General features: G+C 54.4%; 12 protein-coding genes across 12 annotated transcripts; 4 read left to right on the top strand and 8 right to left on the bottom strand.

Annotated features, from left to right (window-relative positions):
- The first annotated feature begins 98 nt into the window (after positions 1-98).
- Positions 99-1,729, top strand: BO82DRAFT_352575 (putative TFIID and and SAGA complex TAF10 subunit). Its single transcript, XM_025634728.1, has 2 exons — positions 99-722; positions 881-1,729. Exons 1-2 carry the CDS (start codon positions 306-308, stop codon positions 1,337-1,339), a joined length of 876 nt encoding a protein of 291 aa, XP_025494038.1. The 5' UTR covers positions 99-305; the 3' UTR covers positions 1,340-1,729.
- Positions 1,730-1,758: 29 nt separating this feature from the next.
- Positions 1,759-2,825, bottom strand: BO82DRAFT_430644 (mitochondrial 37S ribosomal protein uS19m). Its single transcript, XM_025640632.1, has 4 exons — positions 2,744-2,825; positions 2,653-2,668; positions 2,295-2,477; positions 1,759-2,122 (listed from the first exon to the last, which is right to left on the bottom strand). Exons 1-4 carry the CDS (start codon positions 2,784-2,786, stop codon positions 2,080-2,082), a joined length of 285 nt encoding a protein of 94 aa, XP_025494037.1. The 5' UTR covers positions 2,787-2,825; the 3' UTR covers positions 1,759-2,079.
- Positions 2,826-3,061: 236 nt separating this feature from the next.
- On the bottom strand, positions 3,062-4,954 carry BO82DRAFT_352574 (inositol polyphosphate multikinase). Its single transcript, XM_025634727.1, has 2 exons — positions 4,595-4,954; positions 3,062-4,444 (listed from the first exon to the last, which is right to left on the bottom strand). Exons 1-2 carry the CDS (start codon positions 4,651-4,653, stop codon positions 3,181-3,183), a joined length of 1,323 nt encoding a protein of 440 aa, XP_025494036.1. The 5' UTR covers positions 4,654-4,954; the 3' UTR covers positions 3,062-3,180.
- Positions 4,955-5,908: 954 nt separating this feature from the next.
- Positions 5,909-7,516, top strand: BO82DRAFT_372973 (uncharacterized protein; the record flags this gene model as incomplete). The annotated part of the gene is made up of 5 exons (XM_025637346.1): positions 5,909-6,070; positions 6,122-6,207; positions 6,263-6,280; positions 6,329-6,577; positions 6,625-7,516. 5 exons carry the CDS (start codon positions 5,909-5,911, stop codon positions 7,514-7,516), a joined length of 1,407 nt encoding a protein of 468 aa, XP_025494035.1.
- An 86-nt stretch (positions 7,517-7,602) lies between these two features.
- On the bottom strand, positions 7,603-9,169 carry BO82DRAFT_34968 (quinone oxidoreductase family protein). Its single transcript, XM_025633933.1, has 3 exons — positions 8,998-9,169; positions 7,984-8,827; positions 7,603-7,920 (listed from the first exon to the last, which is right to left on the bottom strand). The coding sequence occupies exons 2-3, from the start codon at positions 8,757-8,759 to the stop codon at positions 7,689-7,691; spliced, it is 1,008 nt and encodes a 335-aa protein (XP_025494034.1). The 5' UTR covers positions 8,760-8,827; positions 8,998-9,169; the 3' UTR covers positions 7,603-7,688.
- Positions 9,041-9,643, bottom strand: BO82DRAFT_352572 (uncharacterized protein). Its single transcript, XM_025634726.1, has 2 exons — positions 9,219-9,643; positions 9,041-9,169 (listed from the first exon to the last, which is right to left on the bottom strand). The coding sequence occupies exon 1, from the start codon at positions 9,442-9,444 to the stop codon at positions 9,277-9,279; it is 168 nt and encodes a 55-aa protein (XP_025494033.1). The 5' UTR covers positions 9,445-9,643; the 3' UTR covers positions 9,041-9,169; positions 9,219-9,276.
- Positions 9,644-10,819: 1,176 nt separating this feature from the next.
- BO82DRAFT_278612 (uncharacterized protein) lies at positions 10,820-13,117 on the top strand (the record flags this gene model as incomplete). The annotated part of the gene is made up of 2 exons (XM_025631228.1): positions 10,820-11,719; positions 11,915-13,117. 2 exons carry the CDS (start codon positions 10,820-10,822, stop codon positions 13,115-13,117), a joined length of 2,103 nt encoding a protein of 700 aa, XP_025494032.1.
- A 160-nt stretch (positions 13,118-13,277) lies between these two features.
- Positions 13,278-14,132, bottom strand: BO82DRAFT_372950 (chitin deacetylase CDA4; the record flags this gene model as incomplete). The annotated part of the gene is made up of 2 exons (XM_025637345.1): positions 13,278-13,604; positions 13,686-14,132. 2 exons carry the CDS (start codon positions 14,130-14,132, stop codon positions 13,278-13,280), a joined length of 774 nt encoding a protein of 257 aa, XP_025494031.1.
- A 593-nt stretch (positions 14,133-14,725) lies between these two features.
- Positions 14,726-16,608, bottom strand: BO82DRAFT_278840 (cleavage polyadenylation factor subunit CLP1; the record flags this gene model as incomplete). Its single annotated transcript, XM_025631238.1, has 3 exons — positions 14,726-15,510; positions 15,578-16,364; positions 16,471-16,608. The coding sequence occupies 3 exons, from the start codon at positions 16,606-16,608 to the stop codon at positions 14,726-14,728; spliced, it is 1,710 nt and encodes a 569-aa protein (XP_025494030.1).
- Positions 16,609-17,517: 909 nt separating this feature from the next.
- Positions 17,518-19,208, bottom strand: BO82DRAFT_400224 (KilA-N domain-containing protein; the record flags this gene model as incomplete). Its single annotated transcript, XM_025639168.1, has 5 exons — positions 17,518-17,545; positions 17,605-18,502; positions 18,561-18,723; positions 18,816-19,024; positions 19,148-19,208. The coding sequence occupies 5 exons, from the start codon at positions 19,206-19,208 to the stop codon at positions 17,518-17,520; spliced, it is 1,359 nt and encodes a 452-aa protein (XP_025494029.1).
- A 2,268-nt stretch (positions 19,209-21,476) lies between these two features.
- BO82DRAFT_352569 (rho GDP-dissociation inhibitor) lies at positions 21,477-23,105 on the top strand. The gene is made up of 5 exons (XM_025634724.1): positions 21,477-21,553; positions 21,653-21,839; positions 22,091-22,413; positions 22,473-22,521; positions 22,602-23,105. Exons 2-5 carry the CDS (start codon positions 21,749-21,751, stop codon positions 22,730-22,732), a joined length of 594 nt encoding a protein of 197 aa, XP_025494028.1. The 5' UTR covers positions 21,477-21,553; positions 21,653-21,748; the 3' UTR covers positions 22,733-23,105.
- A 346-nt stretch (positions 23,106-23,451) lies between these two features.
- BO82DRAFT_34841 (serine/threonine-protein phosphatase) lies at positions 23,452-25,046 on the bottom strand. The gene is made up of 3 exons (XM_025633828.1): positions 24,814-25,046; positions 24,454-24,687; positions 23,452-24,282 (listed from the first exon to the last, which is right to left on the bottom strand). Exons 1-3 carry the CDS (start codon positions 24,827-24,829, stop codon positions 23,570-23,572), a joined length of 963 nt encoding a protein of 320 aa, XP_025494027.1. The 5' UTR covers positions 24,830-25,046; the 3' UTR covers positions 23,452-23,569.
- Positions 25,047-25,097: the final 51 nt, after the last annotated feature.

The following is a 25,097-nucleotide window of genomic DNA, read 5'->3' as shown; positions in this document are numbered from 1 at the left end:
TAGCAGTCGGGCCGAACGCGGCCAAGAGAGACAGAGACTAAGTTATGCTTTGCTACTCCGCTCCAACCACCGCGGCAGTTGATAATTCAATTCTATCCCAACTCATGTTCCCATTCTTTCACTCCCCCCAGAAAACCCCGGTATCACCTCCAATCCCAATCGGGCGCCGCGATAACACCATTGCAGGGGTTATATTTGAACTTGTATAAATTGCTTCAATACTGCTGACCTTGCATTCACCGCCGACGCCTTCCCTTCTCACCCATTGGACTCCCCTTGCGCTTTCCCATTAGCCACTCCCAACCATGGCCGAATCATCGTCATTACAGCCTGCTGTTCCGCCTTCATCGCAACCTCCTCCTCCTCTTCAACAATCATCATCATCAACTGCAGCTTCCTCCTCCACGCCCGTCCCTCCTCCATCCAGCCAACCCCCTGTCACCTCACCCGGCACGGTAATGCCTAAACAAGAACCCGACGTCGCCGATAGCAACACCAATAAGGTCCTGGATGCTCCGACTGAGCAAGAAGACGTCGACATGACCAACGCGCCCAGCACCAACGCCGGTGCCAACCCGGCTGCGACCAGCGCTGCCGACGATGTGGGCAATCCGGTTCCCGCGCCGACCTCCGTGGACGCAGCTGCCGCCGCCGCAGCGCCGTCGAAGAAGGAGACTAGTCTCCGGGAGTTTCTAGGGAAGATGGATGAATATGCACCTATTGTACGTTTTGGCTTTTCTGATCCGGCGGCTCCCCTCACTTTTCTTTCCACTTTCCAACGTTCAATCATCCATCCCGCCGGTCACTCACTATTTCATTTCCATAATATCAATCCAATCACGATTGTCTTCCTCTTCCTAACGATAGACTGAAATTCTAGATCCCCGACGCCGTAACAGCACACTACCTCACGCTGGCGGGCCTCCCACCCCCCGGCAACGGCCCCAACCAGACCCCGCCGCACCTCGCGCGCCTCCTCGCCCTCGCCACCCAGAAGTTCATCGCCGACATCGCGGCGGACTCGTACCAATACGCCCGCATCCGTGCGTCCAACAGCTCCTCCGCCAACAACCCAATGGGCAGTTTGAACGCCGCCTCGGGGTTGGGCATGCCCGGTGGTGCCGGGGGTGTCGGGTCGACGGGCGCGGCGACGGGGCCGTCGGGTGGAGAGGCAGGCAAGGGGAAGGCGGGCACACATCTGGGCATTCAGAGGCCCGGGTTCGGCGGAGGAGGGTCCGGCGGGTCGGGACAAGGTCGAACGGTGCTCACCATGGAGGATTTGGGCATGGCGGTTGCGGAGTATGGGGTTAGTGTTAAGAGGGGGGAGTTCTATCGGTGAACGGGTCTTGGTGATTTTCGGTTGAAGGTAGGCGTGGAACAGTGGGTTTCATAAAAAGTGGGTTTGATCGGTGAGAGGATCTTTTTACGGGGGTTCCGTTTGATATGACTTTCTCTTCCTTCTCTTTTGAGGGCAAGGCTGGCTGGGCTGCTGGGTTGATGCGATTCCATGCTTGATTTTCTCTTCTTGCAGTCCTCCTTAGTCGGGGGACCTCTGGGTTGTCTATTTGATGGCGTATTATTGCGGCGTGAGGGGGTGGGATGTTTCCTGAACGATAGATATCCTGCATGTTGGGCCTTGAGCCTGCACAAATCGGAGTATGGGTGTTTTTTCTTTTGAACTTGTGGTTTCCTTTCTACATGTATATGCAATGCCAAATAGTACCCTTACGATTGCCTCTTGGTAGCACACTTTATGACCTTGAATCCTCGTATGTCATGGATAGATAGATAATACATAATATACATAGCCAGCCACCTCTTTCCTATCTTTATCTCTTTTACCGAGACCCTCCTCTAGCATATCAAGCACAAACTAAGAAAACGCCAAAAACAAACTACAATGCAATTTCAATTCCAACTTGCACAGAGCATATCTCCCACTCGCCAAAGACGAGAGATTTCACTTGCGCAAGTTCGCGACCAACAAAGAAAAAGCCCCGCCGTAAAGAAAAAGGTATCGATCCACAACCCCAGACATGTCCCCCATGTCCCCCATGCCTTCCCAACAACAGACAAGATCTATTTGTTCTTCGACATCTTGTACGTGAAACGCTTGCGAGTTCTAAGCACAAACCCAACCGTTAGCACGCACGCACTCTTCTTTCGTAACCTTTATCCTTGGCCAGATCCACTCAGCACGCGTGAGCTGAGCCCACATCCCCAGATCCTGACACCGACCCTCAACCTCACCCCGCCCACGGAAGACAAGAACGTAAAGAGAGGGGAAAACATACGGCACGAACTCCCCCAACTTCCGGCCCACCATCTCCTCGGTAATCAGCACGTCGTGGTAGGTCTTGCCGTTGTGGATCGAGAACTTCAGCCCCACGAAGTTCGGCAGGATGGTCGCGGCGCGCTTCTGCGTGCGGATCGGCGGCGTTCCGGGGGGAGCGGGCAGTTTGCGCGGGAGGGGGAGACTATATTTTTTTCGGACGGGGGTTAGTTGTTGGGTGGGTGCTTGGGTTTGGGCTGTGGGATTCCGGGGGGGTTGATGGGTGCGGTGGGTTCAGAGCAGCGGCAGCATTAGCGATAGCAGTCTGCTGTGACCCCTATGCGTAGAGGTTGGGCTGGGTTCTGGGAGGTAAAACGTACGGGACGATGTTGGGGCCTGGTTAATGGGGATGTTAGTGTTGGGGTTTGGGTTGATGAGCTGGGAAGAACGTAAGGGTAGGGATTGACTGACCTTTCCAGACCGAGCGGCCGAGGAGGGCTCGCGTGGGGAACATCTTAAGATGACTGACTGCCTTGTGTAGTGCAGGTGGTTTGCTCCTGGCTGCGAGAAGGGGAAAATATTGGAGTAGACGGGCTGGGCGGGCTTTGGATAGTTGCAAATCGTCCGGCGGAGGTTTCGGCGGAGGTGATTATGTAAGATCTTGCTTGCGCTTCCGCCCGCATCTATATGGCGGGACAGGGGAGGGTCGCTGGGTCTTGCTTCTGTATTAGTCGGATTTTAGGAGAGGAGAGATATTTGATACTGGGTTTACGTTGTTTAAATTAGTGGGCAAAGGTTTCATTTTGATGATGCTAAATGCTCGGGTGTTTGTTGTATGCTGTTAAATGGTGCTATCCTAGAGCCGCCAGCGACTGTAGTGGTTTTTCAAACTGCAACTGTTCTTAAAATTACTCCAAGGCAAGCTCCTCCAAAATCTGGGTCAAGCTCCTGATTCCTTTCAGCACGTTCTCATCCGGCCCTTGGCCCGGGGTCCAGCTCGCATGCGCAAAGTCGATCAGCCGCAGGTCATGCACTTTAGGAGGGTCCTCTTCGTCCTCGTCGAGGTCCAGCTCCCCCAGCTCTGCGACCTCGGGGCCGAGGTTGATATTGATAGCCTGGTGAGACACGCTGCCTTGGCCAAGGGGTATATCAACTACTTGAAAAGACCCCTCTGAGATCTCGAACTCGACATTGTCGTCCTCCTCTTCATCGTCATCTTCCTCTTCTCGCGCCGGTCGGGGCTTCTGCTCCTCTTCCAGCGCCTTTTCCATGGCGTCCGGATCACCTTCGTAGACAATCAACACACTCGACGAGTACATGCGACTTTCCTCGGACTCCAGAACCTCCTGCACCTGTTTCAACTCCTCGGCTAGCCGTCGCGCGACCAGCTGGGACCGATCCACAGCCCCGGCTTTGGCCCCGGCGAGGAACGTCCGGAACCCGTCCTTGATGTTGCTCTCCGTGAGCGAGCGGCCGTACCATTTATCGTAGCGCTTGTAGCCATCTGCCTCGATGACCTGCCCCTTGGCGCCCTCGGCGCCCTCGTATTTCGTCGCATACGGGTCGGTCCGGCTCCCTTCGTCGGTCTCCCCACTCACGCCCGTCCAGACCTTCATCCCAGCGATCCGGAACCCCAGCGTGGAGCTCGTCGTTTCCTTGGACACCGCGTCCAGTTTCGCGCGCTTCAAGGGCGGCGCATCGTCCGCCCAGAGCCGCGCCCCCAGCTTCACGTCCAACACATTGGGGCGTTTGAACCCCGCGGCCACATTCTCCAGCACGATCGAGATACCCGTCTCGAGTTTCTTTCCGTTAGAGGGGACCCACGACGACTCCGCGGCTGCTGCCGGGCTGCTTAAGCTGGCCGTTTCGGGGGCTGCCGTCACTATGGGGGTCGTTGTCGCTCCGGCGGCTGGGGCTTGGGATGCGACGGTGGCCGTCGGGGTATCCGACGCGGAGGAATATTCCGTGCCGGGCAGCATGATGGCGCCGGCTTGCTGGGCCGCAGCGAGGGCCAGAGGCTGCTGTTCATTCGCGGAAGTTAACGTGCCGATATACGTGGGCAGGAATTCTTGGAATGCCGGGTGCAGGGCGCTGGATTCGTAGAACGCGACTTCTTGGGCGGTGCAGGGCTTTGCGATGAAGGTGCCGGATACGGTGCACTGGACGCCTTCGCTACAGCAGAGGTTTTTGTTAGTAAATTGGCCGAAGCTTTTACTTCAAGAATGGCGAGGATTTAGGTGGTAGAGTTGAAGCGATTTCGTGTTGTGTTGGTTGCGACAAGGGAGAGGGATGCGACAGGGAAATTTGTTGCGGCACACTCACTGTCCGGCGGCGGCATGGTCGAAAGCCACGAAACTGTCGTGGTCCAGCTTTGCGGTCATCGCGCTCTCTGATCGCGAAGATGATTGCATGGTGAGGGAGGTTTCGAGCACAGTAAGGGAGGTCAATCACTGTCCAACAGAGACCGATGGAGTTTAGACGGCATTCCGCATGAGTCACGGAAAGGGACGGAGGTTCAGCAGGCGGGATGTTGCAGGGTCGGTGGGTTTGGAGAAGATGAGAAGGAGGAAGAAATCCTCCAGCAGTGGGTCAAGGAGGGAGAGAAATATATTCCTGTTAGAAGCCTAGCAAGGGGGGGGAGAGAAAAGGAGAGACAAGCCACAACAGGCTGGTTGGTTTTGCTTTTGCTTTTGGTTGGCACTCTCAATGAGAGAAGTAAATGGAAAATGTCGGGGAAGCCGATCTGAACCCCCAAACAAGGCTGAGGGGTATCGATCATCATTAAAATGATTAAAAATCACATTACGGGGATATTTAACCACCAAAGAGAAAAAGTCAGCCTGGAATTTCCCAGCCTGGCTGATACGAAGCGCTTTAGCATAAGATCGTCTCTTATGCTGACTGGATCTGGTGGCACAAGGCAAGAATAAGTTAATCTCGCCTGCTTTCTATACTTCTGAATGGTCTGTCGTCTGCCGCTCAGCTCTCGTCTGGTGTCTACATTCTCGACTGCCTGATATTGCGTCGATATAACTCGCTGCATCTGCTTGGGCTGTATTTTAAGCATCACATGGCCACTGATTATCTGCATAAATTCTGCATTTTGCTGGCGATGTACTGGACTATACACACTTGTCCTTGTCCTGAACACAATCATCTCCAAGTTAATCATATTATCTGAATCTTACTTTGATCTTACTTTACTACAGAATGTTTGAGTATCTATCGATGTTGCATCTTGTCTCAGCCTGTAAATTCATTAGAAGTGCCCAAAACTGCCAGTCTACAAACAGCCAGAGGCAACCTGCATGGACAACAACCCATTCACTGAGGGTGTTCTGAGGGAAGCACGTCTTGCCCTTTCCTTCATTGCAAAATGACTACCAGCAACCCTTCTCCTCCCTCATGATTCTCCTTCTCTTCAACTCCACTGTTCACCCTCATTCTCTTCCCTCACCCTCCTTATCTCTTGTCATCTCTTCATCTCATAGCCTTCCTCTTAGCACACTGCCTTAACACCTTCCCAATTCAAAATTTGAAATGGAAAACAAGGAAGAAACTTCACCTTCTACTCAGCCTCTTACCTCAAACTCACTGAAGCAGGCGGAAGATGCTCAAGCTCAGTTGGCCTCGGACATGTCTAACACCTTGAACCTCGAATCGACTGATTCAGTTTCCATACAGGCACAGGCCGATAGCATCGGGAAACAAGAAGCTTCAGCGTCTTTCGACAATATCATCATCAAGCCCAAGAAGAAGAAAAAGAAGAGCAAGAAGTCCAGGAGCAAGCGTGGCCTGGTTTGTCTATGAGTGTGGGTCGATTGCTGAGGACTGAGCTGACCGTAACAGGGCAAGCCCACTGGTTTTGAGGAATACTACGTCGATGTTCCCATGACACCAGCTGAGTTTGAGACTGAGCAGGTGTTATACAACCCGTATGTGATCTTAGCATGTATGTTGAAATTACTCTCAGCTAACCATGCGTCACAGGTCTCGACCCATTTTTCAGTAAGCCTTTTATGCCGACGGAACACTTGAGATGCTGATATGTGATAGTCGGATTGAAGATGCTTTGCAACGCTACCAGAAGAATCGTCGCCTGGAGAATTTCCGAAGGGATATATTTCTGAAGTACTTGGCTTATGGGGGTGTGGACATCTCTCCGAGAATGTTCGCAGGCGCCGATCAGAAAGATCTCAAGGACCTCGACAGCGAGCAGATCCTTCAGGCTAGAACTCAGACTAGCATCCCAAGGGACACAGCAAACCTCACCATCGATTTTGATGAGGTGGTTCGGGGCTATCTGTAAGCACTGACCTGACTCAAGGTGAATTGTCGCTGACACCGAACAGGACCTCCTACTTCCCATCCTACTTCAACCCCGAAACCGAAGACATGGTCAAGCTGGGTACGGTCACCATTCGCAACTTTCTGTCCTACCTACTTTATCATGAGGTCTGCCCAGAATACAAGGACAACATCGATCAGGCCAGGAAATCGTGCGATATCGCCGCCACGGAGCTTTGGAAGAATCAGCAGTTCATGGTCAAAGGGCCGGGCCACTTCAACAAAGCCTGTTCTACGCTCTTCGGAGGCCACCTCTATGACTATTATACTGAGGAAGACGATGAAGAGCGCTCATGGGCGGACGGCCCTCCCATGACTAGAGATGTGGCGCGCAAAGTCGTGAGATTTGCCCTCGCTGGTGCAGGATCAGATCAACTGGCTATTGACTTCCGAGAGTTAGGTCATAAAGATGAACTAAGATCCAAACGTGTAAATGATATCCACGGCTTTGAGATTATGGTTATCCACCCTCCAGGCGATACTGTCCTTGACTTTTACAGAACGCACGCCCCGGATCTCGTTCCTGTTGGCCGTGTCACCGCGATATCCTACTGGGACCCAGCAAAACCAGCGTGTGATATGACCCCGGAACAGCGGCAGCAAGCCACGACGCCGGTCATTTTCAGTTTCTTTGTGGAGCAACCTCTGCTGCAACTCTGCTATCCGGGTATGAAGGTGATCACACCGGTGTGGAGGATGAATTGTGGGCTTGATTATTTTGAAGAGACCTTCACCGTCTACGGCACCATCTACACGGTTCTTGCAAATGACCTTATGCTGGGGTGGAAGAAACCACGGCCAGTATATGACACTGCAGACGGAGACGAAATGGAGGCGGATGAGGATGATGCTTCTGAGCAGGGTGATGGGATTGCGGATGTGCAGGATGTACTCTAAGCACATTCCATGCGAGTGTCAAGCTTGGAATTTACAGTAGCAGTTTAGCCACGCATGAAACTTACATAACTGACTAGCAGAGATAAGAAGACATGAACATTGTTCAGACCCCTTATATCGAAGCCTAGTATTACTATCTCCAACAAACATACACTCGTCATGATCAACAGTGTCAAGCTTCAGACGACTTCAGAAGCAGTTTTCCGGTGGTCTTACGGCCTTCCAGATCACGGTGTGCCTCGGCAACATCTTCCAGAGGATAAACCTTATGGACTCTAGCCTTGAGCTTGTTTGACTGGAGCAGCGAGAAGAGCTCGTTGACGTAGAACTCAAACTCCTCGCGAGTCTCGATGTAGCCGAACAGCTGAGGTCGAGCAACCTTGACACACTTGGGGGAGAGCTTCCTGTGGATGGACATGTATTAGCCTTGACGGACACTGCAACCCGATTATTTCATGAATTCTTACTGTAGAGGCAAAGGCGGCACCGGACCACTGGCATTACCGAACCAGACGATGGTACCCTTGCGCTTCACGGCCTCCAAGCTTCCCTCCCAGGTGTCCTTGCCGACGGAGTCGAAGACCACATCCACGCCCTGACCGCCCGTGATCTCCTTGACCTTCTGGGGCCAGTCCTTGCCCGCCTCACTGCGGTAGTCGATCACCACATCCGCGCCGAGGCTCTTGGCCAGCTCACACTTCTCCGGACCTCCGGCCGTCCCGATGACCTTGGCGCCGATCGACTTGAGCACCTGCGTCATGAGGGTGCCCGCCCCGCCGGCGGCGGCATGCAGCAGCACCCACTCGCCCTGCTTGACCGGGTAGGTCTCCTTGGCCAGGGTGATGACGGTCAAGCCGCTCAGGAACGCAGCCATCACGTCCTCGTCGCTGAGTCCCTCGGGGATCTTGACCGTCTTGGCCATGGGCACGGCGGTATACTCGGCGTAGCCGCCCGTGCTGAGCCAGGCGACCCGGTCCCCCACCTGCAGGTTGTACGGGTTGGGCCCGGGGCCCAGCGCCACGATGGTGCCGGCGCCCTCCCGCCCGAGGATCTCGGGCTTCGCGGACGGGTACAGACCGGTCCGGAAGTACGTGTCGATGTAGTTCACGCCCGAGATGTGGTTCTTGACCAGCACTTGGCCCTCCTGGGGACTGGGCACGGGCTGGTCGGACTTGAACTCGAGGACCTCGGGACCGCCTAGCTTTTCGACCTGGACGGCCTTCATGGTCTGAGGGACGGACATTGTGGTGTTGGTGCGGGTGGGGAAGTTGATGATGGAGGAGGATGCGGGTCGAAAGTGAGCGTTTAGAGCTGCGAGACGGAGCGTCGGGGATGAGACAGACGCAGTAGGCGTGGCGGTGCGGAGTAGACGAGGGACGATGCGATTGAGGGGCATTGGAGGGGGGGGGGAAGAAGGGAAGAATTGAGAGGTGAGGGACGGGGTGATCGCTGGGTTATATCCAACGTACTTCAATACGTACTTGTCAACAGATGAACAACACGAATACTATCACTAATCTTCAGGCGGCTTAATTCCGATCAGTTGCTTGTTTCTGTCATGATCTCGAAAGGTCGTGTTTACTATCATTAATAATTCTGGTTCCTTTACCCCACATCATTCCGCCTATCGTTACGTCTACGCTTTACGACGAGGTAGTTTCCCCCCTTAACTTATCGTCAATATTTCGCTAATAAGTGCTAGAGGCGAGAGATCGCTACCTGGCAACCTCTTGACTTCCTTCCCTGTCTCATCTCGCATCTCACAAGTCGCAATTGTGTTCGTCGTTCGTCGTTCGTCGTTCGTCGTTCTTCATCCGACGGAGTGACGTTATCGGAATCGTTGCCGAACCGTCGGATATCCGCGGCCTCAGGCCGATGATCGCTCCGAACTGCCGACGGTATGACTTATCCAGGCAGGGCTGAGTCATGGATTGAATCAACTAAGCACAACTCCCCGCATGGCGGTCTTACCCTTTCTGGAAGACCCCGTTGTCGTGCCCGCCCGCAGTGGAACTGAACTACTCAAATGGATCGATCGATGATGCTTTGCTCTCCTCCTACAAGAATCCCACGATGGAGTCATCGTACTCCTTCTGACAGTGGCCCTGCATCACCGTCAGACGTATATCCCAACCTTGCATCCCATCAAGCCAGCACACCCCTCCCCAAGCCTTCGCCTTCTTTTCGATGCAGCTTGCCACCCATCACCTCTTCTCACCGTCTTTCCAGCTGATATCATCGCATCGCTTGCCGCAGATGAGTTGCTCATTGGATGATGCACACCATACGACCAGCATCTACAGGTCAAGAATGCTGCAGCTCATCCCAATGGTGGCATATGTAGCCAAAGGCGCCCAATACAGACCATGATCGTATGTGGCTTTGCTTAAGCCCTGCTCTACTAGTAGCCTGTCATGCCCGTCAGGCCAATAACCATCCCTCTAGTTCGCCGCCTGTGCCTTGAGGATGACGCCTTTCCCGCAGGTTAAAACGTCGCCTGCTTACCTGCCCCTGGTCGAACAATTGGCACCTAAACCGACGACAAAGGACTGGTGGGACAAATCAACGGCCAGCTTCGCCTCTACGCATGCACGATCAAGCCATTCTCCTGTCCGGGGATCAGAATGGTTTCATCTTCAACGACTCCTGTTGACATGGCTCAGGCAGGACCATTCATTCCCAACGCTTGACATATGGCCACGATCGTCGTGTTTCAGCGTCCGGGGGGATTGATTCGCTCGTGGTTAACGCCCAATCTCTGGGGCTGGATTCTGATAGGGCCAGTACCCCGGCCAGAGGCGCTGCCCAACCGGGTTCCCATTGGGGTCGATTTACTTTATATAGTCTCTCCGTGTTCTCTGTGCTTGTTTTCCTTGTCCCTGGAAGTGTATATCAGGACTGCTAACCATACTTTCGCCTAATACTTAATTCCAACCGCCCCCGGAAGGTTTTCAGAGACTGCCCCAGTCTTCTGCTCACTAGTTGCTCCAATTTTTTCTGCGCCGTTCGGCCCCATTTCAACTCAATTGCTGATTTCCTGACTCCGCCCGGTGCTTGTGTGCTTTTTGTTTACTTTTGATTGTTTGCGTCCGCTGGATCCCTTGCTCTTTCCTCGAGAACGTTTCTCGCGTGAGTCCGACGTTCGACGGATTTATAATGCCAACAGCCAGGAACCTGATTCTGATCCGACGTGCCACCGCAGGATAAATCCCAGGAGTAACGCACCCACACCGATTGGAGCCTTGTATTCGACTGAATTAAAAGTTTTCTTCTGTTCTGATTTTTGATTTTCCCCTCGTCGCCATGTATCTCAGGACCAAGGTGCACTTGCGCTGGCGCAAGCAGACCCAATGGCCACCTGCGCCTTCCGTGGAAGACGAGACGGTATCCCTTTCTCGCGAACTACACGGGATGGCCAAGTTAGGAGAAAAGCCCGGAGTAGAGGGTGTCTGCTCTCGGGGAACTATTGACCAACATCCAGTGATCGTGGATGTGCTATCCTTCTCCTCAGTCGTTCACACGACAATCTATGACGACTTAGTCCGCGAGAGCGGCTCTGATGACAACGCAGGGCCGCCAACGCCGTCAGCGGAGATAGAACATGACCCAATGCTTTACATTGTCGAGGATGATCAGGCTGTGCCTCTGTCGACCTCATGGGCTTCGTCAGATAAGAATCGCGGGCCTCCAACTTCGCTAGCACGGCCGCAGCAAGACCGAACCCCGAGCAAGACCCTCGATGGCCGCCCTAGCGGAGCAAGCTTTAGTGTCCAGAGGGACAGTATGCCCAAGAGAGATATGGCCCAGGGATCCCGGACTGGCTCTGTGACATCCAAGACGCCCACCAAAGCGATCGAAACCACGACCACGGCATCCCCGCCTAGTTTGAAGCGAGCTGGCAGTGCGAAGCCCAGTTCATCTGCCAAGCAGGTGACCAGGCCTCCCATGCCGAAGCCGGGCCATCAATCTGATTCGGCTGCCATTGGGGTGAAAGGTTCCTTGACTAAGCCTCCGGCCTCACCTACAGAAAAGTCTTCCACCGGGCCTACTTTGGCTGAGAGGATAGAGGAGAAATTGCGCCAGAGGCAAGAACTTCGCGCATCGCAAGAGGCCTCACAGAACAACGATCAGAACTGTCCGCCACCTGCAGCTGCAGCTGCCCAACCGATCGCCACCGTTGAGCAAGCAGGCATCAAGCCATTCGTTCCGTGCCCTAATGGGTGCGGCGCGCCACAATCTGACCAGCCGATCCCTCCCAAGTCTGCATTGACGGCAAAGGAGTCTACTGAGCACGAGAAGAGTGAGGAGGATCCTTTCTCGGCCTCATTTACTGCGGCGCTGGCCTCTGAGGCCCCAGCGCGGCCTTCGGTTATCAACAGGCCGGATGGACGATCCCAGTCTTCAGACAGGGCACAGTCGGTGTCCTCCCACACGCCCAGTCGACGTGCTGTGTCTTTCCTGGATGACACGTTGCAGAGGCCTGTGTCACCCGATGATGACCCCGAAGATGCTTACCAAACTGGAAAACAAGTTGGTCGACGAAGCTCTTCGCAGGGTGCCGTGCGCAGGAGTTCTCCTAAGCCCCAGTATTTTTTGTCGCCTTGCCCTCGGTCAGTTGCTGTGGCAGGATATCAGGACTGGCATACCGTGAAGGGAATCCCTCACTTGGATATCTGTCCATCCTGCATGAAACAGATGCGCAAGTCCCGGTTCCGAGATCTTTTTGTCCTAGCGAGCCCCCGACCTCGCGACGAGAAGGTTCGCTGTTCCATGAGTGAGCCATGGACGCGCTTGGCATGGATGCAGACACTCAAGAAACATCTGGACCACCTGGATCTGCTCCTGCAGATCACGCGGCCACCGTCAGGCAGCAAGCTTTGCCCGGGACGCACTATCAGTGATCAGTACTGGTACCGTGTTGTGGACCCGGACACCGACATGTATCTTCCACAGTTCAACGTATGCCACTCCTGCGTTCGCAACCTGAGGACTCTGATGCCGCGACACCGGGAGACATTCAAACGTAGTGCCACCAAGCAGGAGAGGGCGTGTGACTTTGTGACCGACAGTGCTCGGTTCGTCCGCTATATCGATTGCCTGGATATGGCCGCCAACCGAGCCGAGCTGGAGCATGCGGTGCGTCCGGACATCCGCGAGTTCCTGTCCTATGCCCGGCGCAAGGTAGTGCTACGAGACTGCCGGCGGGACCGGCAGGTTCTCAGCACCTGGCACTACATGCCGCAGCTGCCTGAGCTCACGGTGTGCGAGGACTGCTACGACGACGTGGTGTGGCCGCTGGTCAAGGCCAAGCTGCCGATTGCGCGCAAGTTCTCGACCACGATGCGGCTTCTTCCCGGGGAAGGCCCGTCGCGGTGTCGCGAGGCGAGCTGCCAGCTTTACTCGCCGCGGATGCGGATGAAGTTCCAGGAGGCGGTGCAGCTGGACGACCTGACGTATCTGAAGCTGGTGGCGCTGCGACGTCGGGAGGCCGAGCAGCGGTACCGAGATCGCCAAGCCGAGCTGCTGGAGGATGCCAGTCGGGGGTACGAGGTTGAGAGTGAGATGCGGAAGAACGTGGAGGAGTGGAAGCGATGGGAGTAGCCGGATGACGGGGGGGGGTGTTGTATCTTTACTGTTATATTGTTTGTGCTTCAGGACCAGCCTGTACGGTAGACTTAGACTATATACATGTATCACCTCTGTGCAATAGTGCAACCGCAAAACCGTGCCACAAGAAAGCAGCCCCGTAGTGAGCCACCCCCTAGGCACTAATCTGCTTCGGCAGTTGACTCTGCTCCCCCAACTCTACCAACTCACTCAGCGTCACCACACGGAACCCCCTCCTCTTCAACTCCGGCAACACCTGCTTCAGCATCGGCACCGTCCACCCCCTCCGATCATGACAGACAATCACACTGCCCGACCGCACCATACTGAGAATATGCCACGCATTGACCCGGGGCCAATTGATCTGCGCATCATGCGGATACACACTGCCCAGCGCAATCCTCAACCCCAGCCTCTGGATGAGCACACGCATCCGATCCGAGAAGAACCCGGACCCCGGCCGGAACCATTTATATTTATACTTGGCCGTCGCCATGCCCGTCGCCCCGCTGCCTTGGGCCCCCCCTTCCCCTCCCCCCGGCTCCCCTGAAGCAGAAGAAACCTGATCCTCCACCCGTTCCAACCACCCCTGCACCCCCCTGACCTCCGCCTCAAGCACCGCATCACTTAATTCCCGGGACGGCCGATCCGACATGGCATGATTCCCCAGCTCCATGCCCGCGCCGACCAGCTCGCGTAACATCGCCTCCCCATTCCCCCCGCGCGGCCCAATCCCCGGAGCGGGTATCTGCGCCCCGATCACGAAGAACGTCGCGCGCGCATCATGCGCTTTCAGAATCTCGAGGATCTGCGGTGTAAACGTCGACGGCGCATCGTCGATCGTCAGCGCGATCGTCGGCGGTAGCGAGGCAGGTAACGGCACGTGGAACGTGGTGTCGGGCCAGCGGTGCTGGAAGTACCGGATCAACAGGTTCGGGGGCCGGTAGATGGTGTATGCGGGGAGTATGATGAGGCCGCTGATGAGGAGGAGGAGGGTGAGCAGGGCCATCTTGAGGACGCGCCGCGTGAGCAGGTGTGTTCGGTGCGGGGTGGGGTGGAAGTCTTTGTCTTTGTAGTTGGTGGAGGTGTAGGGGTAGATTGGCGGGCGGGAGAGGGCGCGCGAGCGGGCGCGCGTGCGGGTGCGGGTGCGGAGGGGGAGGGGGAGGAGGGTTGTGACCGGTTGGGGGAGGGTGGACAGGAGGCGGGTGAGGAGGCGGGTTAGGTGGTGTGTTAGGTGGAGGCGGGGCATCTCTTTGTCTCTGGGGTTGTTGTGGTGGTGGTCGTGGTGGTCGTGGTTTGGGGGTTAAGGAGTGGGTTGGTGGTTGGTTGGTGGATGGGTGGTCGTGGTGGTGGGTGTTGGGCGTTGGGTGTTGGCGAAATGAGAGACGGCTGGTGCAGCTGGAATGGAAGATTCTAGGCCATTGTCTTGGTGGTTGGGCTGGTTCTAGCAGGTAAAGAGTGTGGGTTGTGAGGGTTGTTGGCTGTTGATGAGAAAGAAGGGAAAGTCTAGACAGGAGGAGGTGAAGTGGAAGTCAGGTGCAATCATTGTTATCGTACTTATCAATCCACACTAACCGCTTTCATGCACTGCAACTAAACTAACTAACCCACCAACCCGACCACCTCGCCCGGCCATTTCTTCCCCCACACCAACGCCCGCGGCGGCACTCTCCCCCCCACCGGCGCCAACACCTGGATCTTCCCCCTCTCGTTGTTCACATCCGCCACATACAGGAACCCCATGATACTCGCATCCCGCACATCCGCCACACTGGCCGTCGTCGGCGCGTGCGTGATCGCCAGCAGCGAATTGGCCAGCCCCGTGGGCGCCGGCGGGAGCAGCTTCTTCAGCGGCACATTTGCGCCGCTGCCCGTCTCCGCCGTGGCACTCGACGGAGCACCCCCGAACCCGGGCAGAACAGATATTGCACCACTGTCCTCCTGCTTCTGCTGATTCTGGCTCGAGTCCGCCTCATTGCCTCCTCCAGGGAGGAACGAATCGGTGCCAAATGACGCCGGGTCATATTCATCCTCATCCTCCTCCGGGGTAGCGACGGTGTAATTGTATATCGACAGGGCGTTCAGATCCAGCTGCTGCGCGTGCGGCGACAAAGTCACATTCTTGGACGAAGCGGCCAACAGCGGCAGCGCCCCCGACGCGGCGGACGGGATCTGGTCGCCGAAGAAGTAGGTGCGGATCTGCGACTCGCGGACGGCCTTCATAAACGCTGCGTCGCGATCCACACATCCCCCAGACTTGGACAGCTTGATCACGGAGATGCGCTCATCCGACGCCACGGCGGACGCACTAGCGGTAGGCTTGTTATCAAACTCCTTCATCATCGAGCTGTAGAGTCGTTCGGAGCCGATCACCAGAATCGTCGTAACTGTATCACGCCCCCATCACATCAGTAAATATCCCTAGAAATCTCCACGGCAATAAATCAAACTCACTAGCAAACTCCGTCACAATATGCTTAATCAAATCCACATTCCCGACCTTACTCTGACTGAGAATCCCCGGCGTGTCCACAATGATCCCCGTCTCCCGGACATCCTCATCCTCAGCCATGCGGCCCATGACCGAGACCGCCAGCCGCGACACGATCGCCTTGTACACGGACCCCTCGGCCTCGAGCGGGCTCGCCATCGGGTAGAAGTACACCAGTGGGACCTTGACGGGCACCGCACTAGGGCCGGACATGGGGCTGGACCCCCAGCCCTCCTCGACATCGATCATCGTGCGGAACGCGGTGGCCGTCAGCGTCCCCGGCACGCTCAGCATCCCCTCCGTGGGGTCGAGGTTGACGACCACCGGCTGGCGCCCAACCTTGGTGGCGTACGCCGTCAGGATCTTCGCCAGACTCGTCTTGCCCGCGTCCTCGGAGCCCAGGAGCAGCACCCGCGGCCCGTCCCTGCCCTGCGCCTTGGCCTGCCGCCGCATCGTCTCCAGCGCAAAGTGCACGTTCGCGTATTCCACCATCGGCGTCTCCTCCGCCGTGTACTCGCTCTGGCAGCCGCCCGCGCCCAGGCCGCGCCCGCCCGTCGTGGGTGTTTCGTTACTGTTGCTGCTACCGTTGCCGCCAGGCGCGAGGCTGTCCGGGGTCGCGTAGGACTCGCCGGCGCTGACCTCGAGCATACATCCGTGCCATGTGTAGATCGCGGCTTTCGTGCCGGTGAAGGTGTACGTCTGGGAGGGGGCGAGTTCCGTGCCAAAGAGTTCGGCGGTGCCGGTGAGGAGCTAGTTCTCGAGGTCAGTCAGTCAGTTGCTGGAGGTCAATTGAGAACCCAACAAAAAATCGATCGAGCATGAGAGCTGTAGGCTGGGTCTGGGAGGTTGTGCTCACTTTGACGCGCACGACGGTGCCGAACGCTACCTCAAACCGCCATTCTGAACCTTTGCCGACGGTGATTTGCGTCGGCGGTGCGGGGACAAACTCCTTCTCCCCTGAGGGCTGTGTCAGGTCTAATCCCGGGAGAGACATGGCATTACTGTGCTGAGGAGATTAGTGAGCGTAGAGATGGGTGTGAAACTTTCGTAGATTTTATAACACAGTAAGAAAGAAGTCTGAAAGGAAGAACAAAGAATGGAAGAAAGAAAGTCACTTCGGAGACGTCAGGCGGAGAGAACCACCCGCCGATAACGATGTTTTGCTGGTTTGCAGCGGAGTCCAGCTCTAGCCCCCTCCCTCGAACAACGGCCAATTTACAATCTGCAGAAAACAGAAAACATCGCTACTTATCAACATTCAAATTCCTGCATGTAGCGTCGTCTGCCAAATATACCCTAACAATAGCACAACGCCCGAGTACAGTCCAGTCAAAGCCATCTGATTGCATCACGACACCAGGGGTCATTCCCGGCGCAAATGGTGTAGAAACGAAAAAAAGAAAAACCACATTATTGGGGCATATATCAGGTATCCAGGAAGAAGAGGGACAATGAAAAGGTGCAGGTAAAGAACGAAACGAACCCAAGGCTTTCTCTCTGATCTCCAGGACCTATGCAGACCAACCTTCCCCGCCTCAACGCACATCACTCGCAACCAAAAGGCACAGCATTAGTAATAAAATAGACTGGTTCAAGTACGGTACACGTCCAGATGACCATTGTTGAGAGGAAGTATCGTGATGGGCAAGGGGGTAATCGACCAAAGCCCGAACTCGGATTTGATCGAGGGTAGCAAAAATGCACGGAAAGAATCTTCTCGCAACCTTGTATGGCAAAAGTCGTCTGGGACCATGGCAGTTGTGAACATACGGTCAGGGAGGCTGTGGCACCTGTGATCATGGCTGATAAAGGTGTCGGTTACTACGGATGCGCGCGCAGGTTGACATCACGAACGATCTCGTGCATCTTGGCTCCACTCGCGATGAGAAATGTATTAAATTCTTTAGATGAAGAAGTAAGGAATTGAGGCGCTGGATAGTTCAGTCAGTAAGATGCGATGAAAGACCGGGGTTTGTAGAGGGGTACTAACGCAAGAGCAAAGGCAGCTGTAACACCAACAAGAGCACGATTCCGGACGCGCTCCTGCTTGAGCTTCTCTTCCAGGACCTTGGCGCGCTTTGTCCGGAGAGTGCGGGCTTCCTCATCTTCCTCATCCTCGTCCTCGCTGAGAGCGTCAGTCTTGCGTTTCACGGCCGCCTTAGCTGACGATGGCTCGGCGGTCTCTGCCTGGAGCTTGACAGCTTCTTCCACCATTTCCTTGGCCTTGGCGATCATCTGCTCGGTATCAGCTGCAGAGGGTGCTTCAGGAAGAGTAACTGGCAGCTCCACGGAGACGGTCGTCTGGGTAGTCTTGACATCATCGACGGTGTTGGCGGTGGTCTCAACGTCAACCTTGACCTTCTGTTCCTTCTCCTCCTCTTTGTGCTCCTCTTTGTGCTCCTCTTTTTGCTCCTCTTTCTGCTCTTCCTCGATATCGCCCTCAGGAATGATCCGACGTGCAATCTTGGACGGTTTGGGCGTCTTCAACTTCCGAGGAGTGGGAGCCGGCTTCTGGTCGCTATCGACTTCCACGCTGGGCTGGATGGCTCTGATCACCGACTCGCTTTCCACGGTCGAAGCAGTCAAGTCGAGAGAAGACTGTAGGGTAGCATTTGCAGCGCTGGTGGCGGCAGCATTCGCCTCCTTCATGGCTCGAGTTTGTCTGGGCTTTCTGGGGGAACTAGGTCTCTTGCTGGGGGAAGCCGAGCGTCCTCGTCTGAGACGGGTCGTGGAAGTGAGGAGAGTCGGGGCCTCGATAGGAGGCAGGTCGAACCTGGGAGGGGGCGTGATTTGTTTCTTTGCAGAGGAAGGGCTCTGGATAATCTCGGTGGGGTCAAGCAAGGCTCGGACCCAATCGTACATCTGATACTCCTTGGCGAGCTCAAGGGCTGAGGACCGGTATCAGAGCGGTAGGCCAGGGAATGTCAGGTGGTTCGAAGAACTTACCAAGTACAGGAGAGATCCAGACGTTGCCGGCAATCTCGTCTTCACTCGTTTCAGACCGTGCTTTCAAGTACTCCCGCTCGGATCGTTCTTCGTCAAGCTTAGCCCAAGGGAAAGCGATCTTGAACATGCCAGTGGCGCTAACGTATCCATCTCTGCTACGACGCTGGAAGGGACAAAGGAATCCACCCCGTTAACCATGGTTCCGTGACGTTCCGCGATTCCGAAAAGCTAAGGGCCTGGAAGGACGCGACTTACCATCAAGAAGTACGTCTCCGGGTGTTGTTGAGGAGCATGTGAGGGGAAGATTTCAGATCCTTTGAGATCACTGGGCAGGGGAGCGCGCAAGTGGGCATATTCAAAAGGGCCGAGGTTCTCTGGTTTGGTCGCATTGGAGGTGCCGATCTGGGTGGGCTTCACGGCAAGATTGGTCTTTCCCAAGCGACGGCGCGCAAGAAGTTCTTCATCTGTCATCGCACAAGCACGAAGCAAGGTGCGTGTTAGTCTGGCGCGACCTCAGATCGGAGTGGAGGATATATAGCAATGGTCGAGATTGGAATCGACGCTGCTGATGCAGAGGCACAACTTACAAGCAGGCGCTTCATCGCTGAGGATGAGCGGGTTGTTCTTTCTCGGCAAGGTGCGCACCATGATGAACGAACTGGGCTGGGCGGGAGGTATCAATTTAAAGACTCGAAAAGACTCGGGCGAAGGACGGTGGTGGGTAGTTTGATGAATGGGGGATGCGACACCAAAGCGGCGGCCACGTTGCAGGCGCGTTTGTCGCCGCTCTTTTTGTCTACAAACCGCGAGCAGAGAAGACGTCACCAAGACGAAAGCGCACAGGTGACAAACAGGACGGTTTTGAACCGGGCGGACAGTGGACGGGGTGTGAAGCTTGAAAGGAATACGCGACAAGCCAAGTGATAAAGGCAGGAATGGGGTGGGAGGAGTCCAGGCGGCGCTCGGTCGATAAGCAGTAGCAGCAGCAGCAGTAACAACAGCAGCAGCAGTCGCTAAAAGGTTAGGTTTCTCTGGACTCGGGAGTAGGGGAGGGAAAATAATCAAAGAATGAAAGTCGAGCGAAACGGGACGGGCGAATCGCTTCCCACCATTGCATGTTCTGCTGGTTACGTGACGGTTCCGCCCGGCTAATATTACGGCGCTACTGCAGCACTACCGTTTAATTAACCAGTCATCCATGCCAATCCTCCGATTCTCTAACCTGAAAAGTAAGTACCAGCGCCGCCGGCTTATCCCCCGGTATCAAAAATTACATGATTACGCTCACCATGTATTGATGCCTTGACGCCTGAGCTAGCGCGGTTGTCCCCGTGACGCGCTTCTTCTGTTTTGGTTTGTTGGGCCTCACCTTAGTTTGGCGCGGGGGTTTTCGACTCGTCATCGAGCTACTAGATACATAATGGGTGATTGTTTTGCTCAGGGCTCATAACACATTCAGATATATACAGCTCTCGCTTTTTTCTTAAAGAAAAAAAGAAAATAAAGTAAAGTAAAACACACAAAAAAACAAACAAAAAAAAAACTTTAGATAGCGAAATCCCTTGCCAGAAGCCCGGACAAGGGGATATGCATGAAGACATGCACCGAGTCAGGGCTGACACTTCGCTGACTTCCCTACAGTGTGGGGGAGTTGAAATACTCCATATGTTCGCTGTGTACTTTTTTGAACGAGATGCATTCTTGTCAGTCGAAGCAGATTCAACCAGCCCAGGATCCATGCGCACCCTAAATCATATTCGTATGGCTGATCTACTTGCCTCTCTTCGGAAACTTGGACTCTCTTCCTGAAATATCTTTCTTGCATTCGCAATGTGCTCACCGCTTCATCCGATATCAGCCTTTGGTCCACTCTTCCAGAACAATGCCGCATTCGGACTTAAAACTCGCAGACCTCTCGGGAAACCATGGAACCTCGGCAACGGGGCTGTCAAAACACTGAAACTTGGATAGGTATATCCTCAGGGTAGAAAAGGCTCGACTTTCTCTGAGTTAACTAATGGCCCTCGGGCTTGGATCGACTCTGTGAAGAGGGCTTGGGGAGAGGATGTGCAGTTCTCTGGGCTCCAAATTTTACTTCCGATGTGGTGTCGAATTATCCATATGTCAATTGCTGCATATCTTTTCAAAGCTGGGTTGAATTTGAATTCTTCCTTATATCAATGTGAGCATGAAATCTGAGATTTTATAGTGCTGTATGCTTCGTATGGAGTCATGTCTTTGAAGAGTATCTTCGTTTGAAGTGAAATACCTCCAATAGCCTGCACAGTGTGTAGCACTTATGGAGAGCACCTTCGCGCCTGGCAATCGCGATCTTGAAAACGGTCCTTCTGGCCTCTAGCATGGCGTATAATAACGGCCCTAGTGGCATGGACTCATATACTTCAGTATGCAGTGTTACTATATACTAACCCCACACTGTAGAGCTGCTCAGTGAGCAGAAACACATAAAGCGGATAAGTATAACAGCACCCCCTTGTCCAAGCTTGGTTGCTGGACTTCGACAGGGGGTTCCATAGTGCGAGTAATGTTTGGCTGGGAATGTCTCATCTGGACTCCTGGAACCTGGACTAAGACCGGGCAACCCTCATGTTGATGGCCTTTTAGCAAGAAAGAGGACTGATCGATCACCTTCGCGGTACAGTGTAGGAAACAGCCACCTTGTCAAGCAGTAACCTTCTCTTGTGTGAAGTCGACTATTGCGTGGCCATCAATGACATGACCTGGAATCAATTCATCACAAGTACAGTGCAGTACAGTACATACTGCCAGTGCTGATGATGAGTCTATGAGTCTGGCCCATCCGAAAACAATTCCTCCTTCCCCCTCCTGTAAGGCCATCCATTAATAGCCATGATTGTCCACCGCCTTTTCCTCCCCCCCACTTGGCCTTTAGTAGTTCAATTGGTCTTCCACTCCAAAACATCCCCAAACAATTCTCTCCTTCAGCAATTCCTGGCCTCATTTTAATCTCGGTGAGTGACCCTACTTGAAATCTCTTCGATCCCCCGTCTTGCACTGGTCTTTTAGCTAATTAAGAAAATCGCCCTCCGTGAGGCGAACTTCTCCCCCAGCAATTTAGCTCTGGACACCTTCTCCCATCCGCTATCCAAATACCCCACCAGAGCCACCAAAACAACCAAAGCAACAAAACTATCACCACCACCACCATGCCTGAACACGAAGACGATCTCACTGCCACCAAGACCGAGGGTTTCAAGGTCGGTGAGAAGAAGACCATCGACGAATATGCCCAGCTTGGTATGTGTGATCATTGTTCTTGATGTGTCCCTCTTCTTCCTCCCCCTTTTGCTGTCACAAGCATTCCGCCCCCTCCTCTTCTTTCTATCTCTGCCTCGTGGCCATTGACGCCGGCTTTCCCCTCCCCCTTGCTTATTTACCACATGCAAAAGACAAACTCAGCCGCATCGCGACTACTATAAGCTTCTCCACAATCTTAAAATCATCAATGGTCTCTATTCGTTACTAACCGTCCCCTCTCTTTACTATAGATAAGGATGACGAGGCCTTGAACAGGTGGAAGGCCTCGCTCGGCCTCAACTCCGGCACCCCGATCGGCGACCCCAGTGATCCCCGCAAGTGCATCATCAAGTCCCTGGCCCTGGAGGTTGAGGGCCGTTCCGACGTGGTGATCGACCTGTCCGCCCCCGGCGCGCTGGAAGGGCTCAAGGACCAGCCTTTCAAGATCAAGGAGGGCTCCACTTTCCACATCAAGGTCGTCTTCCAGGTGCACCACGAGGTGCTCAGCGGCCTCAAGTACCTGCAGGTCGTCAAGCGCAAGGGTGTCCGGGTCAGCAAGGACGAGGAGATGCTGGTAAGTTTCCCTCCTCCCCCTCATACTCCAGTTATTCGTCTCCTAACAACCGGTCACAGGGAAGCTACGCCCCTAACACCACCGACAAGCAGGTCTACGAGAAGAAGTGTAAGTTGAGCCCAGCCAGCGGATCCCCTCCCCATTTTATCGCAACCAACTGACCATCCTCGTTTCCCTCCTCGAAACAGTCGCCGCCGAAGAAGCCCCCTCGGGATTGCTGTACCGTGGCCACTACAACGCCATCTCCAAGTTCATCGACGACGACGACCACACTCACCTCCAGTTCGAGTGGTCCTTTGACATCGCCAAGGACTGGTAGATCATTTTCTTCTTGTTTTCCTTTCTCTTGTCTGTGTCCATTTTTTCCCCCTTTTCCTATGAAACCACGATCAAGATCCACCCCCATCTTTTGTTTTATGCCATGGGGAGGCAGCATAACTATTTCTTGCCAGTATTTACAAGCGTTGGGACGCATTTATTCACACATCATCTGAGTGAAATCTACTCGATTTTCCTATTTATACTCTACTTTTCTGCTAAACCTCTCTTGTCTGTCTGATGCGAGGTTCCTGGGAGATTGGGATTAGTGGACTATACTATACTATATACTATATATACATGAGCTACATTATGAACCTTGGTAAGAATGTGGAAATCCTATGGCCCCGGTCTCCGTCTCGCCCCATTTACCTCATTGGACACACACCTGACCTGGCTATCAGCATGGTGAAAAGAGTGTTGAGGATGGCGAGTAGGTTTAAAGTAGTTGAAGAAATACGAACCACGTCATTTGTAGTATATAGCAGTATATTTCAGTTTTAGCCTGGTCTCCCAACTGCTTCTATAATTGTTCGCAACCAGCTCGCAAACCCTCACTCACCTTTGAAGCCCTCTTTTTCGAACACTATCAACTCGTCTAATATGTATTGACATTTCTCTCTTACATGACAACACATGACAGCAGTCTATAAATGCTTGAATATTTACCCAACACCCCATCCCTAGGAGATCATAAATCCACAGAAAGAAAATAAAGGAGGGGGGGACAACCCAGAAGAAGTATAAGCTAGAATAAGAAAGTTGGAAAAAATATGTTCCTAAACTAGACAGAACCACCGCACTCCACCACAAAATACACGAGAAAATAAAATGGGTATCACAGAAAGTAATCAATCACGGGGCTCTGGCCGTCCTTATTCTGCTGCGCCTGCTGCTCGCCGCGATGGATATCGTTCTCGGGCGCGGCGTCGAAAATGTTGAAGTAGCGCTCGCCGGTGTCGCTGACCTCGAGCACGCTGGCCAGGTTGCCGCAGCGGTAGCAGTAGTTGGGGGCGCTCCAGACGGTGCTCAGGCGGTCGTCGTAGAGGACCTGGTAGCCCTCCTGGCAGAGCTGGTGGGCGCGCAGGATGTGCGACATGCTGTTGACCTCGAGGAACTTGCGCACGACCTGGGCGCCGAAGGTGTAGCCGGCGCCGCGCGGGGAGAGGGAGAACTCGTCGCGCTCGGTGTCCGGGTCGGACCAGACAAGGTCGGCCATGGGCCCCTCGTGGGGGATCTCGCGGAAGCGGTCGATGATCTTGATCTGGTCGATGGAGTGGATCGACGGCGACAGCCCGCCGTGCACGCAGAAGATCTGGTCGTTGATCACCACGCTCAGCGTCAGGAAGTCGAACATGTCCGTGAAGTAGTGCCACACGTTGGCGTTGCCGTACTTGCGCGCGCACTCCGTGTAGAATCCGTAGGACTGCGTCACGCCCCGCGACTCGTGGTTGCCCCGGATCAGGTGCACGCGCTGCGGGTACCGCAGCTTCAGGCACACCAGGAGCGAGATCGTTTCCACGCTGAAGAGGCCACGATCGACGTAGTCGCCTGGAAACAGAGAGGGGCGAGATCAGCTTCTTGTTTGAGATACTCCAAACGTCCACCACCACACTACAGCAAATCCCTCTCTTTACGCCGGCCCGTCATCATCCCCTAGCCCCTTCATCTTCTTTCATCCCCAACGAGCTCCCCGCGGGGGAAAATAAAAGGAAAACCAACCTAAGAACAAATAATTCGTATTCGGACAGAACCCACCGATCTTGAAGATCTCAATCATATCAAAGAACTGTCCGTGGATGTCTCCGACGACCGTCACCGGAGCCGCAATATGCACGACATTGCTCTCCTTCATCAACAACTCCTTAGCCTTGGCGCATATTGCCTCGATAACGGAGTCTGCTAGCAACTCTTTGCGATAGAGTCTCTCGATGCACTCATCCAGATCGATACTCGCTACAAGCACATAAATAAAAGATGAGTATGATATTCAGCTGGTGGGGGGAAGAAGAAAGGCGAAATTGCCTCGGCACGGAGGGTGTGTGGCGGCGTAGCGCAAGAAGCGCAGCGGGAAAGACTTACCCGGTAAACCAGGCATTTTTTGGAGCAGGAGGCGACCTGAGTAGGTCGGGTTCCCGTTTGTGATGGGGGCTTTTCTCTTTTGTCTATCTGATTATACAGCCAAGGTAAGGGGAGGCCGAGGTCTTTTGGTGTGAGAATGTAAAGTGGTTAGGGAGGGAGGGCTGAGAGCGGATGTGGTCGTTTCGCGTCCGTCTCTCGAAGATTAGGTGTGGATGGACGGTCTGTTCGGGCGGCCGGTTCTCAGTGACGGATACAGAAGGAAAGACGCATAGACTGAGATGTAG

This window comes from Aspergillus uvarum (genome assembly GCF_003184745.1).
Source record: "Aspergillus uvarum CBS 121591 unplaced genomic scaffold BO82scaffold_14, whole genome shotgun sequence".
Lineage (NCBI taxonomy): Eukaryota > Fungi > Ascomycota > Eurotiomycetes > Eurotiales > Aspergillaceae > Aspergillus > Aspergillus uvarum.
This window is presented reverse-complemented; position numbering and strand designations above follow the sequence as displayed.

Excerpts from the sequence above, each read along its gene's own strand:
- BO82DRAFT_352575 (XM_025634728.1), top strand. The coding sequence starts at position 306 with ATGGCCGAATCATCGTCATTACAGCCTGCTGTTCCGCCTTCATCGCAA. Across the intron at positions 723-880 it reads TGGATGAATATGCACCTATT|ATCCCCGACGCCGTAACAGC; the intron begins GTACGTTTTGGC and ends CTGAAATTCTAG.
- BO82DRAFT_430644 (XM_025640632.1), bottom strand. The coding sequence starts at position 2,786 with ATGTTCCCCACGCGAGCCCTCCTCGGCCGCTCGGTCTGGAAAG. Across the intron at positions 2,123-2,294 it reads AAGTTGGGGGAGTTCGTGCC|AACTCGCAAGCGTTTCACGT; the intron begins GTATGTTTTCCC and ends GTTTGTGCTTAG.
- BO82DRAFT_352574 (XM_025634727.1), bottom strand. The coding sequence starts at position 4,653 with ATGACCGCAAAGCTGGACCACGACAGTTTCGTGGCTTTCGACCATGCC. Across the intron at positions 4,445-4,594 it reads GACCATGCCGCCGCCGGACA|CGAAGGCGTCCAGTGCACCG; the intron begins GTGAGTGTGCCG and ends CCTCTGCTGTAG.
- BO82DRAFT_34968 (XM_025633933.1), bottom strand. The coding sequence starts at position 8,759 with ATGTCCGTCCCTCAGACCATGAAGGCCGTCCAGGTCGAAAAGCTAGGC. Across the intron at positions 7,921-7,983 it reads GTGCCGCCTTTGCCTCTACA|GAAGCTCTCCCCCAAGTGTG; the intron begins GTAAGAATTCAT and ends GTCCATCCACAG.
- BO82DRAFT_352572 (XM_025634726.1), bottom strand. The coding sequence starts at position 9,444 with ATGACTCAGCCCTGCCTGGATAAGTCATACCGTCGGCAGTTCGGAGCG.
- BO82DRAFT_352569 (XM_025634724.1), top strand. The coding sequence starts at position 21,749 with ATGCCTGAACACGAAGACGATCTCACTGCCACCAAGACCGAGGGTTTC. Across the intron at positions 22,414-22,472 it reads GCAAGGACGAGGAGATGCTG|GGAAGCTACGCCCCTAACAC; the intron begins GTAAGTTTCCCT and ends AACCGGTCACAG. Across the intron at positions 22,522-22,601 it reads GCAGGTCTACGAGAAGAAGT|TCGCCGCCGAAGAAGCCCCC; the intron begins GTAAGTTGAGCC and ends TCCTCGAAACAG.
- BO82DRAFT_34841 (XM_025633828.1), bottom strand. Across the intron at positions 24,283-24,453 it reads TACGAATTATTTGTTCTTAG|GCGACTACGTCGATCGTGGC; the intron begins GTTGGTTTTCCT and ends CTCTGTTTCCAG.